This window comes from Biomphalaria glabrata, chromosome 1 (genome assembly GCF_947242115.1).
Source record: "Biomphalaria glabrata chromosome 1, xgBioGlab47.1, whole genome shotgun sequence".
NCBI lineage: Eukaryota > Metazoa > Mollusca > Gastropoda > Planorbidae > Biomphalaria > Biomphalaria glabrata.
In genome coordinates this window covers 41,412,307-41,428,960 of record NC_074711.1, presented here as the reverse complement: position 1 = coordinate 41,428,960, position 16,654 = coordinate 41,412,307, and the positions used below count along the sequence as shown (strand labels likewise).

Sequence of the window (16,654 nt, the reverse complement as noted above, 5' to 3'; positions counted from 1 at the left end):
CCTTTCCATAGTAAATTTTTCTTTGTCCTTCTGGGTTAAAATACAAGATAGAGACATAGCGCATTAATGTACTTCTAATGTACTTCCAAATGGTTTCCCTAGAGCTCAGACGTGCTTTATATCTTGTGTATAAGTAATGTGTGAGGGATGTGTGAAGGGAGACAACTACACAGAGAAAGCAGTCATCAACTAATCACAGAACTTTAACTAGAAACAGAACTCTAGCTTCAACTGATTGGGACAGAATCATTAATAGTTAAGGCATAGAAGCAAATACAAATGTATATATGGGGATCTTTAAAATAAAAGTATTTTGGATATTTTATTTTCAATGAACCAAGACAATAGTTTTAATAGAAAGTAAAACCTTTAATTGTTAGTTACGAATTAAAGATTTATTATATTCTTACACAGTTTATACAAGTTTAATATCAAACAACAACAACAATAAAACAATTGTCTGTCGTAAAATTCGACCAATGGCATATGAGAAAAGACATACACATAAAAAATCTTGAATAATCTCAAATTATTATGTACTCCGGTTGTTATTCTTGAGCTAATAGTTGACAAAGAAACTTAAACTCAATTTTTCGCTTTCAGGAAAAGAAAAGTAACAGTTGCATCAGAACTTTGAATGATCTAAAATACTACCTTTCAGGGACCGCTAAAAACCAGCTATAATTGGGGATTAACATGACAAACTTTCAACACAGTACTCTCCTCTTTATTTACGTGTTCATCTTTTCAATTCCGCTTTACATTCTTGAAGTAACACAATGAAATAACATAATAGCATAATAACAGAAGAGAAAACGTGGAGGAGGTATAAGGTTTTGTCAAGAAAAATGTCAGAAAATAAAGACATGGAGATAGGTACACAATTTGAAATAAATACATTTGATATACATAAATTTGAAATAAATTTGATATACATACATTTGATTTAAATAAATTTGAAATAAATAAAATTTGAAATAAAGAGACAAATTGAACAATGTCAAGGGCGCCATCTTGAAAGTTCACTTTATGCTACCAGACAAAAAGCTTAAATATTTGATTTAACAGCGCACAAAAAAGGTATCCTACAGTACAAGGTATATATCAAAATTGTCTACATTCTCTACACAGATACACACAATTTTAGCTGTGTACACTTATTCGTCATGGATCGGAATCTCCATTAAGCTCATTTATTTTCCAATTTTCAATACAAAATAAAAATGTGATTAATTTTCTTTAAAAAATAATACATTAATAAAAATGTGATTTTATTTCTTAAAACTCCAAGGTTAAAATTTTTACAAAAACTTCTCCGACTAAATAAACATCTCGTCCAAGTTTTCAGTAGAAGTACTGTCTAGTATTTCATCTTCAGACTTTGGGATTAGGTTTACTTCCTGTGCCATCCTCATGCTTTCTCTTTTCTGCCTCTGAACTTCCCAATGTTTGGTGCGCTTAAAAAATCCAACCTAAGATACACAAATATTCAAAATAACATATGTTAATTTAAGCAGTGATGAAAAGTTTTTTATATACTTGAAAAAACAAAAGCTAATATTGTGATCATCGTAAACCATAGAGAAGGGAAACAATTCACCTTCCATAGAATGATGACGATGATTGTAATGAGAACCAGTCCACCTATGACACTTCCAATGATAATCCAGATATTTATCTTACTGACAGACTCCATGAAGTGGAATTGTGTTATCGTCTGAAATATAAAGCGTATATTTCATAGTATGATCAGTGCTTGAATTGATTAAGTGCATGTTATGGAGTGCGTGTGTGTGTTTGCAAGGTGATTATGAAGAAAGGGAGCATACATTTTTAGTTTTGTAGAATGATATAAGTTAAGCGGCACTGTCGTAAGCTGTGTGAAGTACAACAGATGACTTCAGGAAGCCAGAGTATAAAGACGTGTTTTGATAGTGAGCTAGAGTTGTTCAAACTATCTGTTTATTTCATGATCTATAGTGTAAATAAAATGTATTCTTGTTCACAAAGAAGCTATTCAAGTTATTTAAAGCTTTATAAGTTAAAATATAAAACTCCTACAGAGGTTCAGTTGTCTACCAGCAGTTTGGTGCTACAAGTCAGCGACCATCAACAAAAGCTCGTAAATAATGTAGATAGTAGATACGGGGAGAATCATAACTGACTCGATGGAACACAGAATCAAGGAAAACGAAAGTAGGTTTGTGACACTAACTATAAAAACAGTGACGTTAATTTTGTTAAGGAAGTTTACAGACGTGTTTTCATTCTATTTGGACTTGGTACAGCAATGCGACGCTTACATTCCTAGTTTTATAAAATTGAATTAAACTAGGTGATTTATAAACAATTTATTAGCGGGATTTTTGTTTTGTTTTTGACTGTGGCGTGTTCCAAGTTATTCCTATTGTTATATTTAACGAAATTTGAGCCAAATTAGTAACGTACGAGCCAGGCGGACACACTCAGGTATCGAATCCAATCAATGAAATGTTTCAACTGCAATCCCTGCACTCTTGACTAAATATACAAACCTCGTGACGTTGGTCGGCTCCCCAGCATTTGAATTGAGGGTGTTTGGGTTCTTTGACAATCACATCGCTAACTAGCTGAAGAGTTTGGAATTCCTGGATTTATCAAAAAATAAAGTTAAATAAATAGCCAAGAAATCTTCCATCTTTATTAATTCGATAAATGGCAATAGCTAGAAAGGGTGAAACATAATAAATATTATGGGAACATGTAGTTGGCAAACGATAAAGACTTTGGAGATTTACAATTGGCATAAATGCTTTGGAGATTTGTAGTTTATAAACGATAAAGACTTTGAAAGTTTATAAATGGCATATGATAAATACTTTGGAGATTTGTAGTTTACAAACAATAGATACAGACTTTGAAGATTTATAATTGGCATATGATAAATACTTTTGTAACTCGTAGTTGGGGTTTTAAAAACTCAACAGTGAAAAGAAATGTAAGAAAAAAAATGTGTCTTTAAAAATAGTTACTTCAATACATCAATATATATCACGAGACAGTTCATGTGTCAATAGAATTTAAAGAAACAATGATGAAGACAATGAAATACAAACCTCTTTGACAATGAAATACAAACCTCTCTGATGTACATTCGAGATAAATCTAAAACCATAGTGACATTTATCTCAGCATAGCTTTTGGACTCTAGGTTGGTATTCAACAGACAAGTGAATAACTGACACAGATTGTTATTGTCCCGGCATCTCTATCAATAGAAAGGTTAAACATTTTTATTTTGTAATACAACATTTCAAGTACATAATCATTTGTATAAAGCTCATTAACACCTGGTTGCATGCGGTCTCAGAGCGAGACAGCTGGAGGTCAGTCGCAAAGGCCGTTGATACACATTTGAGACCAAAAGAAAATCCTCTGCTGTGGAAAAACGCAGACGGAGGAAAGAAAATCTAAATCGACCACCTGCGGACAATGGTTTGCTGGGGCTGCGCAGCCAAGGGAAATACTGCATTCCTCACTGATCTTCGGACTCGAATACAAGCCTTATTATTATTATTAACTCGCTTTGTATACTTCTTACTTGTTATTGTTTAGATTTTTGCAATTGATTTATCTACCACTTCTACTCATCTAATCGTCATCAAATTGTGCATGCAAGCTCATGATCGATGAATCAATAAAAAATATACATAATTAGTTAGTCAATAAGTAGTAATTCATTTTTTTTTATAGAATATATAGAAACATGGTCTAAGCTATGGGACATATGCCATGTGTAGAGAATAAAATGTACTAAGGTAAGGGGAGATAAGCCATTTGAAGAGAGCTAGGCTATAAGAAATGAAAGATGGCTAGAGAAAAATAAAATAATTAAATGTTAATGTAATGATTATATCAAGGACTGTCATGGATTCTGTAATGAACATTGTCTTAATTACCATTTTCACAAATAATTTTTCTTCTACAATAATACATTGGCTTCCACACATCATTGGCTGAATACTATCATCGAAGTTGTAGAATAACAAATTTAAAATAACAATATATATATTATTATATATCAATCATAACAATATAAGAACGCAGTAATGTATAGAATAACAAACAATAAAAAAAATCGTAGGATGTGAATTTCACATTGACAAATACCAAACACACTTACACTCTACATACCACTTTATGGTGCGCCTGGACATTCAGCGTTGTTTTTTAAAAATGTTTTTATTTATTAAACACTTTGTACAAAGAACTTAACACATTGACATTAAAAAGTCAATATTTTGTAATTAGGCCTAGAAAAATATAATTTAAATGACAGTAAAAATATTGGCGATACATTTGACATAATTTCTAATAAGCAGTCAAAAGTGACTATACCAAAGAAGTAATTTTTCCGTTATCTTTGTTATCCACCGATCTTCGCTTTCTTTTCGCTTCTTCATGATCTTGATTATCAGTCTCTGTTGACAATGTGATAATAATAATAATAATTTTATTTATAAAGCGCTGTTAACAAACAAAATGTAGGCTCAATGTGCTGTAATAACATTACAAGCATAGACACGACAGCTAAAATGACACTTAATCTAAAAAAGGATCACTTCGAGGCTAGGGGATAAACCTTAAAATGGTTTTTATTAAGAGGTGCACTGACCTATTTCGTAGTGTTTGATAAATTTACTTCATCTAAGTATAAAAACACTCCCCAGTACCTAAGTATTAAAGGTGCGACAGTGTATAAGTATAAAAAGGCGCCCCAGTGCCTAAGTAGTATTAAAAGTGCCACAGTGCCTAAGTATTAAAGGTGCCACAGTGTCTAAATATAAAAAGGCGCCCCAGTGCCTACGTATTAAAGGTGTCCCAGTTTCTAAATATTATAGGCACTCCAGTGCCTAAGTATGATAGGCACCCCAGTGCCTAAGTATGATAGGCACCCCAGTGCCTAAATATTAAAGGCGCCCTAGTGCCTAAATATTAAAGGCGCCCTAGTGTCTAAGTATTAAAGCACCCCAGTGCCTAAGTATAAAAAAAGTGCCCCAGTGCCTAAGTATTAAGGCGCCCCAGTGCCTAAGTATTAAAGGCGCCCCAGTGTCTAAGTATTATAGGCTCATCAGTGCCTAAGTATTAAAGGTGTCCCAATGTCTAAATATTATTGACATCCCAGTGCCTAAGTATTATAGGCGCCCCAGTGCCTAAGTATTAAAGGCGCCCCAGCGCCTTATTAATATACCCGCTCAGTACCTAAGTATTAAAGGCGCCCCAGTACCTCAGTATTAAAAGCGCCCCAGAGCTTTTCTTCCAAATAAAAAAAAAATAACGTTGGTGGTTGCCTCAGTGTAATCAATCCACAATGCCCTGACGCCATGTCAGACAGTTGCTGGAATGCTCCGTATGTCACGTACCATACATTTATGTAATGTCTCATTACCATAATATTATCTGCCTAAAATAAGCGAAGAGGACGAATAGAATACTTAGATAGAATGGACAATGTGGAAGGCTTTATCTGCATTAGATTTGCAGGGGTCTATTTCAGTTTTCATTACGTCTTCTGCGCGTTGTCCTCTACTAGGGGCTTTCTTCTGGGCCTTAAATGTGAGTCCCGCGCATTCGTGACAGCCTTCCAACTGTCTTTCAAAGACCATCTGCTGCCAGCTACTTTCCATAATGCCAGAGAGGGCAAAATGGCGCCGGAGTTGAGCTTTATACCCCATATAGGGGGTATCTCTGTTACCTTAAAAAGTGGTTTTGGTCTGCACTATGCAATGTTCACTATAAGAATATCTAAAACAAACTGGCATTATAAGCATTAATAATAATATCATTTTACTTGACTAATACTCTGGATAATAAGTACATTTTTTGTTCTTAAAAACAAACAACGATTCGCGCCCCTTAGTCAACATCTTAAGAGGCGGGGGGGGGGGGGGGGGGGGCACAGTTTGCTGAATTATAATCAGATTTGTTATTAGTAAAAGATTTTTTTATTGAAATTGTTCCATGGACATGTACATATATATACATACTTATAAAAACAGCGCATTGTATCTAACACGTTGAATACATCAGATTTAACGCGAGTCAAAGTCTTGCAGAATTAAAGTAATTTCCAGAAAAATCTTATGTTTAAACAAAAAAAAAATGCGCCCTCTCTACGTTTGGCTCCCCTTGAGGGTGGCACCTGGGGCATCGTGTGGGACATTCAGATTCTCCCTTTCTATATTCTCACAGATTTACGCTATTATGGCACATGCAGAAAGAGATGGTTTTGTACTGCCTGCCCTATATGTACTGCCTGCCCTATATGTACTGCCTGCCCTATATGTACTGCCTGCCCTATATGTACTGCCTGCCCTATATGTACTGCCTGCCCTATATGTACTGCCTGCCCTATATGTACTGCCTGCCCTATATGTACTGCCTGCCCTATATGTACTGCCTGCCCTATATGTACTGCCTGCCCTATATGTACTGCCTGTCCTATATGTACTGCCTGCCCTATATGTACTGCCTGTCCTATATGTACTACTGCAATATACCCCTCAACACACACACACACACGAAATAATAACTTTGACTATTTCATGCACGTTTACTGTAAAGTATGAATGGCTGCGTGTTCTTGTGTAATGTTAATGATTTAACAATAATTAAATAATTAACTTAAATGCCAAAAATAACGGACAAATATATATCTTGTTCTGTACATGAAATTTACGCCTAAACACAAACACTCATACAAATCAGAGATATCTATTATTCTTTTTAAGGAAATAATAGAATGAATAGAAATAATATGACCAAAACATATCGCGCCAAAACGTCCCATGCGCCAAAACGACTGCGCCAAAACGACCTTCGTGCCAAAACGACTGCGCCAAAACTGTTGCGCCAAAAACGTCCTGCTTCGTTAAATGAAAGCTATAGACTATAGGGCTTGAAACTTGATGGTGATTTAGTGGCTTAAGTTGAAGCTTTGATATAGAAAACTTTGCGAGCTAAATGAAAAATGTAAACAACGCCAAGTAAACTGTTACAGATCAATGTTTAAGTTCTGTTCCATACCTACCCATGACCAATTCTGTGACCAATCTGAAAATATAAACACAATAATAATGTTCTTATCTTTTACCTTCTAATGTTGTCGTTTCTACAAAATTTGGATCAATATCTGCGTTTGAGTGGCAATGGACTTCCCCTGACGGTGTGGACATCTGAAACAGTGTTTAGGATCAGTCCTTGTAATTGTATGCAAAGTCACAACAGAAACACACAGATTATAAAAACGATTTTTATATTCTTACAAGACTTCACGCATACTAAACCATAAGGAATGAAAGAGGCCATTGTATTTTTTCTTTTGAAGTAACAGAAAAAAACTACTCAGCTGAGAAACGTAATTATTATCTGCTAGCTACATGTGGACCATAAGGATGATTTAAAACGTGTTCTAGAACTCATAAAAATTCTGACATAAATACAGATTTTAAATTAACAAAAGAATATTTCGATCCTCATTGTTTTTGCTCGCCACTAGTCATTTATACTTTTTCTTTTTCTTCTAGCCAGATTTTTGCTGCTGAGCTGTGAGCTCTTTTGCAGACTGTGCCAAGGAAAAGTGGTGTGCTGTTTTCTTCAGTTGTTCAGCACTGCCCTACAGGTTGTTGGTTATGTTGGGGTGTAGTGGTAATAGGGTCTGCCTAAGGTGGATTAGGAAGGGGCATTCCAAGAGGATATGGTTTACAGTTTCATACGGGTGGGCGCAGTGTCTACAAACGGGTTTGTGTATGGGGTTTATTTTGATGGTCATTAAAATGTTCAGTGTTGATTACCTTGTTTAGTTTTTTAATCAATTTACCTTCACATCTGTGCTTATTACCAACTGAGTCTCATTAAATAAATACATTGGCACCTCCACCAGAATCTCAGTTTTCGGAAGAAAACTTGGACCATTATTTCTGATTAGAATTTTGTGAGTGACATTAAATAAACTTTGCTCTTCATCATGGGCGTGGCTGGAAGAGTTCTTGGCATCATAAACAATATGTTCTGGTGGTGTTGAGGAACTGAAAGTAACATATGTATTTACAAATTGAATGTCTGCATTTTATTTAAACAAGCTTTTTATTATTTTATTTTGCTTATAGGGTCTATCAACTTCTTTGCATTCAATCCACATTTCTAATCAGCATGGGTAAATCGTGCATGGTAGAGGCATAAAATCCTTCTTTGTCTCAATATTTTTTTTTTTTGGCAGTGAAGGGTCCGAGAGAAAATGGCCAAAGACACTGTTTTGAAGTTGCTGTTCCTTTAGTATAGTTTCATGATCTAACGATTCTAGAATCTCAAGATTGAGCTTACAGCCTTAATGATTACACGTCGCGAATAAAACACAAACAATTAATTTTCTTAACTATGATGTAGGAGGTGCAGTGGCTGTGCGGTAAAACGTTTGGCATTCGAACGGGGGAACCTGGTTCGAATCCAGATGAAGACTCATTTTTAATTTCGGGATCTTTGGGCGCCTCTGAATCCACACAACTCTAATGGGTACCTAACACTAGTTGAAAAAAATAAAGACGGTTAGTCGTTACGCTGGCCACATGACACCCTCGTTAATCGTGGGCCACAGAAACAGATTACCTTTACATCATCTGCTCTATAGATCGCAAGGCTTGAAAAGGGAACTTTACTTTTTATATGTAGACGCGATTTCATTTTAGGCTATATCAGAAATAAAATTCGCGTTCTGAAATGCGAAAATTTGTGAAAGATCTTAATAAATAGATGGATCTTAAGTCTTTATATTTAACTAGCCGATACCCGTGCTACGCCACGGTTGAAATAGTTGGTCTATTTGTGTATTGCCCAGAACACTTTAGTCTCTTTCATTCTTCAATGGAACGGCCCATTATCGTCTAATATACAGAACACACTTTTTAGGTCCAATAATTGTAGCTTTCTCGTCTGCCTGCATTGTAACGCCCCTGTCACCACACAAACACACAATATTTTAAGTGGAATGCCCCTCCCACAATAACGCACATTTCGTCTTAGTGTCTTCCAACGGAACAGCTGCCTTTGAATTCCAAAAGCAAAAACCAGGTTAGTTTAACTCTTTCTCTCCTAACTGACGATACCAACGTTGATTTCACCAGAATGTGGTAAACAATTACGGAGAGAAAGAGTTAACCTATTTTTATTTAAATGTGTTTTATTCAGAGGAACAGCCAGCATTAAAAAAAAATCGCATCATTTTTTGGCATGTTCCACTAGAAAGCACTCATCCCCAACATCGAACTTTATCCCCACCCCCTTTTATTTTTGCATCCCTCAATTCGCAATTGAATCCATTCATATCCAAGACGTTTTTTATGTCGTCATTCATAGATCTAGACTAGACACGTCATAAGCCCACTTCAGGTATCACTCTGGTCCCAACATTTTTTTTATCCATATTAATCATTTTACTTTCATAAACTTAGTCCGTGAAACTCTCCAATGCCACCACCACCCCTCTCCCATCCCATCCCCACAACCACATTAATCGTAGATTTAATCTTTCCCCTATTGACATCGTCAAACTAGACTTAGACAGGGGTCGCACTCCTTTGATCAAGTTTATTTAACATCTGACCAGGGCATGCACCTCCTCCCATTTACTGAACCAACGTGGACAAACTCTGGACGGGACTCCCCTCACGTCATGACAGCCAGGTCATTGGCGCACCTTGTGTAGTTCTAAATCGCATGGACTATAGTAAGTAGGTTTCATTTAGGTACACACCGGTCACTGAAGGGCGGGATGCAGGGGGTGTGTGGTTTACTTCAAAACACTAAACAAAATAGAAGTTAAAATCACCATATAGTTTTTATTTATTTTTTAAATTGGAGTAGAGTTGTGACCTCAAAACCCCAACTGGCTGCGATCATTGAATTTGATGACTATAGTTTTTTTTTTTTAATACTAATGCAAAACTACAGACAACTGTGGGGTGGATTTTATATTGGGGATAGGTTTGATCCCCGAAAACAACCCCAGACCTCTGGCGGATCCCCCCCCCCACTAGGCCGACCCCCCCTTCTGACGAATTTTAGTATAGAATTCACACAATTTGTGTACGAATTTATTACTTATGTTAATAATATAAATTAATTATTTATATTTCAACCTATTTTTAGATTATTTCGCCCCCCCCCCCTTTTCTAGTATTTTGGCCGATTTGGTAGGGCCGGGAGGGGGCAATGGCATCAATCCGCCCCCCCCCCCCACCATAAACTTTCGAGTGGGGGGGCGCTCCTATTTATTTGTAGAAATCACAGATTGCTAACAGAATCAATTAAATATCTATATGATTAAAACTTGTTATTGGTATTTTAACCGGTCTTTATATTATGTCGTTCACCTGTTGGCTAATTGGAAGGAGAGGAGCGAATACCTCTACTGCCCTTCCCATCTAAACCCTTTGAGTGGGGGGGGGGGGTCCTACTTTTATGGAGAAATCATAGTATGTGAACAAAATTAGTCGAATATCTTTATAATATAAACAGGTGAAAGTGCGATACATACAATCACCTTCCACACATCGGACAAACCAATACTTTTTCTTTTTGTATTATAGTAAGAAATTACAAAATTAAAAAAATCAATCACTAATATAATTTATATATGCTGAAAAGTAAATTCTTATATCGAGTCGCCCAACCTCTATTCTTTAATGCAAAATGCATTCATTAGCAGAAATTATAAAAAGGAGCGAGGATTAATCGTTTTCATTTTACCGCCCTTCCCCTTTCCAGACATAGTTTGTGTAATTTCACATGAATTTATCATAACTATTTTAAGAAAGACTTTGCTTTGGAAAAGTTATAATTCAAACGAAATTTTTCAATATAACAGTCACGGTTGAGATGAGTTCAAAAGCCAGATAATCTTTTCCTACTCCCTTTTTCCAACCTTACTCTATCTCATATTTTTCTAGTTAAATAAATTTAGGACTATAACTCACAATTTATGCTTGAATTTTATTGAATATTATTTATCGAATAATTTTTTTTTCGGCGGCGATCCTGAAAGCCCTAATCTAAATATGTGGGATAACTTATCTTTTCAAAGAACAAATCGGTTTTATTTGCAATGTTTTAAGGGACTATAAATTCATATTAGAATATTTTTCCAAATTTTTCAAAAGGTCCTTTATAATAGAATGAATAATGAGCTGTAGGTTAAGAGAATGCGTTACTGCAGTGAAGAATGCCAGAAAACGGTTTTAGCGTCGAGGCTTCACCACGAACCTCACTGATGAATAATAAGCTGTAGATTTCAAGAGAATGCGTTTCAGCCGTGAAAAATGCAAGAAAACGCTTTTGGCGTCGGGGCTATCCGAACCCCACTAATAAATAATGAGCTGTAGGTTTGGAGAATGCGTTTCTGCAGTGAAAAATGCAAGAAAACGCTTTTGGCGTCGGGGCATCGCCCCGAACCCCACTGATAAATAATGAGCTGTAGATGTCAGGAGAATGCGCTTCTGCTGTGAAAAATGCAAGAAAACGCTTTTGGGTGTCGGGGCTTCACCCCGAACCCCACTAAAGAAGCTTACAGCGTTCTCCCAGACCCCCCAAGCTTGTAAGAGAAAGGTTTCAACATGACTGGGTTTTTTTTCGTTTTTTTTTTCGCCGAAGATTGAGAAAAAGTCTTATTTTATTCTCATATATCGAATATATATATATATATATATATACTGTACGCACGTTTATGCATAGGGTTAGGGTTTACTGGGCGTTAGGGTTAGGGTTTGGAAAAAAAATCGCCCCCCCCCACTCCAAAGTTCTGGATCCGCCAGTGCCCCAGACTAAGCCCATGCATATTATAGTTCCAGTAATCCCACAGTAAGAAAAAGCGAAGCTATCATCTACTCGCCTGAATATAGCCTACTAGGCATTTTATAGAATGTAAGAATTTTTTACATTGCAGGTAATATATACATAATTATTTGTAAAATATGTGCACATATGTCTACTATAAATTTTATATAGGCATATATGTATACTAATTCGTATTCAATACGTATATTCTAGTTTTTAAACATACATTAGAGCAGAGTTGTGTTTGCTGAGCGCCTAAAGGCAGCACGGAAAACATTCTCTCAGATACCCCCTACCCACTGGTCCACAAAAAAGATTGGACCATAGCGCTCTGAGCATGCTATAAGCATGAAAGTAGCGCTATATAAAAGCTATAATTTAATTTGTATTACCTTTCGAGCGCAATACTAGCTACAATATAAAGTGGAGCTTCGACCACGTAAGAGTTATCTGCTCTGTACATTTCTGGGTTGTATTCTGGGCTGTTAGGCTTGACCTCAATCGTTGCCTTCAAGTCACGCGTTAAATCCACTTCATCAATTTGGAAGGATATATCAAATGAGATTTCACCAGTATTTTCTAGTGGTTCATAGAAGATGCAACATATCTTTGAAAGTAAAATGGGGAAATAAATACATTAAAAAAGTGCATTTAAAAAACGAATATCTATCTATCTATCTATCTATCTATCTATCTATCTATCTATCTATCTATCTATCTATCTATCTATCTATCTATCTATCTATCTATCTATCTATCTATATTTGACGACAGAAAAGAAACCTCTCAGTAAGTATGCTCCAGGACCCTCAACCTGCTATGGCTAGGTCGATGCTAACTGCTGTGCAGTGTTAGAGTTGTTGCCCCGTTGCCCCCACCCCCGGCCTTAAAAAAAACTCCCACTTCTCCCTTCTAGTTTGCTGTAGCTCTACTAAATCGGTTGCCTTTTCTCAATGCCATTTATTTAATCCACTTCTATTGGAAAAGTAGAAATTCTAGATATTATAACTACCTCAATTTTTTACTGATTGTCAGAGTTCAATTCAAAATAAACTGAAGCAAGTTAAAAGCAAAAAAGATTTATCGAAATACATCTAGATTACTTAGGCTATAATGGAGCGCAGGTTGTTTAAAATTTTAGCTTATTCAATAAAATTACCTTTTGCATTTAAAATAATATTGAAATAAAACATAACTTTAAATATTTTCTAGAAATGTAGATCAACAGATGATTTATAAAATCTAAAACAGTACTTTACAAAACAATGAAAGCTCGGAAGTTGTCATGTGGACTTGTATTCAAAGCTCTATATGGAGGAAAAACTAAAAAATAACCATCGTTCGATATGTGTGTCCGGTGCTCAGAAGAAGTCTAGATAATATAGATTCAAAGCTATATAGGCCTAGAAATTGTTTTGCCCTTTTTAGCATTGCAGAGTCAAATTTTCAAGGCTTATCCGTTTGTAGCTAGGTTTTTCTGTTTAATTTAGTTGGCAACATTAAAATTCAATTGAGCGTCCTTGACATTGTTTAGTTTATCATGAACCCCCCCCCCCCAGTATACTCTTAGAGCGTCTAAAGGACATCCTGAAATTTATAATGCAGAAATTTTCAATAGTAATTATGAAATTTTTAGAAAAGATAGGGCTGACAATCATGGAGCAGTTCTTTTAGCAATAAAAAACACTCTTATAGCAGAAGAAATTACCTTACCTAACTCAAAAAATGTAGAATCAACATTTTGTAAAATTAATACCACCTCAACATCCCTAATAATAGGCAGCATTTACAGACCACCAAATTCTAGTTTAGAATACATGCAGGAACTATGTAATCAGATTACTACGCTTAAAGAGACAAATAAAAATGCAGTTTTTTGGATTATGGGTGATTTCAACCTACCTGATATAAATTGGAAAACACTAACCATAGATAAACACCAAAACCTTAAGGACATAAATGAGCTTTTCATAGAAACTTTACACAACCTAAGTTTAGATCAAATCATTAAAAAGCCAACTAGATTAAACAACACATTAGATCTCTTCTTAACCAACAGACCTGGATTAGTAGTTGATAATGAAATTATCCTTGGTCTATCAGACCACGAGATCATAAAAATACACAGTCAGATAAAAGCAGTAGCCAATACAAAACCCAATAGAAAAATCTTACTCTGGAATAAATGTAACCTGACACAACTACACCAAGCTGCACTAAACTTTCAACAAACATTCTTATTAGAAAAAGACATTAACCAACCAGTCGATGACCTCTGGAATTTCATTAAAAACCATCTTAAAAGCATTATAGAAAATCATATACCAACTAAATACACATCAAACAAAATAAATAAATGCTGGTTTAATAATAGACTAAAGAAGCTTTGTAAACAGAAGTTAAACCTATATAAAAAATTTAAAGAAACTAATGCAGAAAGAGTTTACAAAAAGTATATAAAAATTAAACACTTAACCCAAAAAGTAAGCAGACAGCTGCAGAGTGAATACATAAACAATGTAATATCTAAAGATAACAACAAAAACCTATGGTCATACATTAAGTCTAAGAAAATGGAAACAACAGGCATAGCGCCATTAAAAGATGAACATAACATAATACATAATGATAATGAAACTAAAGCAAACATCCTAAACAAATACTTTGCATCAGCATTCTCAGCCCCAGGAGACAAAGACATATTACTGAATTTGAACCAAGTAAACAACATAGAAGATATAGTAGTACTGTGACAGGTGGGGAAATGTGACGTGTGTTTGGCGCGTTTTATGTCTAGGGGATGATTATTTTTAAAGCTATCACACACCAACCTATCAGCATATGAATCGGGAGCAGACACGCAACGAGACAAAGCAATGAAAGATAGATACAAAAGTTAAAAATGAAGAATATTTATTTACATAAATATACATATAAGAATAAAAAGGGGGAGGGTTTGCTTCTATCTCTAAATAATATTAGCTTTAATCATCACTCTTGCACTTAATAAGAGAGTATGTCACTTTGTCCTCTGACTTAGCTGGTTGTCCTGTTGATGTCGCAGCTGGCTGTGTCCTGGCTTGAGGTTCTGCAGCTGGAGGTGGCGCTCTAGCGGATAGAGGGACGCCGGTGATATAGTTCTTGTGGAGTCTCAATCCCCAAAATCTAATATCTGTAGTGGGCACAGTAGGGCTGGTGGCCGGTTACCGTGGGCACAAGGTTACTGCGGGCAGAGCTGATCTGCCGTGGGCAGCGTAGTTGACAGGATATGTCCAGTGAGTTGCAGAGGGTTGGCGTAGCTATGACGTCTCACACAGATCTGAATCTATAGGGACGTCGCACCTAATAGCTTGACAGGTGGACTGTCGAATAGGCGGGCAATGCCGATAGCGCCAAGTGGTAGAGTTGAGTAGATCTCAGTAGGCAAGTGCAGCGCTGAATAGCACTAAGCACAGATGCAGGTAAATAGATCGTTGATCCAATAAATAAATAGGCAGGTAAATAGGCAATAGGCAGGTAAATAGGCAGACACCTGAGGGAGGCTGCGGATGAATAAAGACAAGTTAGGACATGTCTCTCATGCATCTTATCGATGCCCTCGACTGAGGTGCATTCGTCAGATTGGTAAAGTTGCTTTAGAGCATAAAGGGGAGATGATGACAAATGGGATTTGGAAAACAGATGGCTGATAGTAGCAATATAAAAGTGTACATAAAGGGGAAAGTAATTATATAAAAATGTACATAGAAGGGGAAATACTAATCTCAAATAAACAACACAGGTGGATAGAGAAAGGAGGGGGGGGGGGAATGGGCGGTGGTCAGCGACCCAGATGGTATGTTTACATATGACCGTGGGTCGAGAACAATGAAGCGTGCTTGAATGGAGAGGGTGTCCCTTCAAGCGGCGCAACTCTCCTTAGAGTAAAATGAGTACAGGGGGAGACAATTCACTACAGGGGAGATAACTCGTATCTCTTTTCTAGACGCAGTATTAGTGCGCTAGTAAAATTATCACGGTTGTCAGCCGAGATAAAGGAAATAAAGTAAGATGTACAAATATATACATGGTTGCATCAATGATCAATTGAGCAACGTAGCATTAATAGATTAATGCAATACATAAAATATACATTAGCCATGTTCATGTTTTCTACTTACGACAGTGAGAAATACACAATGCACTAATTAAATATAAATGAAATAATAAACTACACATGGTAAAATCCAATGGAAATATACACAGAGTAATTAAGATGGAACTTGTGATTAAGTTCGGCTTACCACCAGGTATTCCTCTAGGAGAAAGAATAAATGAAGCGGTCCAGACTTGATAGCTCAGCTCGAATGAGAATGAAAGAGAGTCTGATTTGAGTTGGTTTACTTTATATAAGCCTGGAAAGTGCGGGCGGACACAGGAAATGTCCTAGGCTAAGATTTATCTTACACGTGGGTGGATTTGACTCGAGGTGGGAGTCGCACCTTGGAATATCACGCGGTGTGTTGACCAGGGTAATCTCTTAGATCAAAGAGAGACGTGAGAGAAGGGGGGGGGGGATTAGCTTGCATTCAAACCAAGGTGGTGTAAACCGCGACCGTCCTTCAGACATCCGGCGGGTAAGACAAAAGAGATTGTGTGTTTACCTTTCCCCGATCAAGGGCAGATAAATGAAAGGACGCGCCTTAGCTATCTCCAATGTGGTCAACTAAGTCTAGCCTGGAGGAGAAAAGGTGGTGCGGGTGGAGAATTCAGGGGTAGGATGGGGAAATAATTAAAATAAAATAAATAA

The 16,654-nt window shown here is 36.4% G+C and overlaps 1 protein-coding gene across 1 annotated transcript in view; it reads right to left on the bottom strand.

Annotated features, from left to right (window-relative positions):
- Nucleotides 1-362: 362 nt before the first annotated feature.
- Nucleotides 363-16,654, bottom strand: part of LOC106072409 (integrin alpha-V-like) — a 54,877-nt gene continuing 38,585 nt past the window's right edge. Inside the window, exons 19-26 of the mRNA XM_056036976.1 lie at nucleotides 12,258-12,472; nucleotides 7,859-8,066; nucleotides 7,133-7,214; nucleotides 4,378-4,460; nucleotides 3,119-3,247; nucleotides 2,535-2,627; nucleotides 1,601-1,717; nucleotides 363-1,472 (exon numbers count right to left, since the gene is read on the bottom strand). Coding sequence (XP_055892951.1) covers nucleotides 1,320-1,472; nucleotides 1,601-1,717; nucleotides 2,535-2,627; nucleotides 3,119-3,247; nucleotides 4,378-4,460; nucleotides 7,133-7,214; nucleotides 7,859-8,066; nucleotides 12,258-12,472 — 1,080 coding nt within the window. The 3' untranslated portion in view covers nucleotides 363-1,319. The remainder of the gene's footprint in view (nucleotides 1,473-1,600; nucleotides 1,718-2,534; nucleotides 2,628-3,118; nucleotides 3,248-4,377; nucleotides 4,461-7,132; nucleotides 7,215-7,858; nucleotides 8,067-12,257; nucleotides 12,473-16,654) is intronic.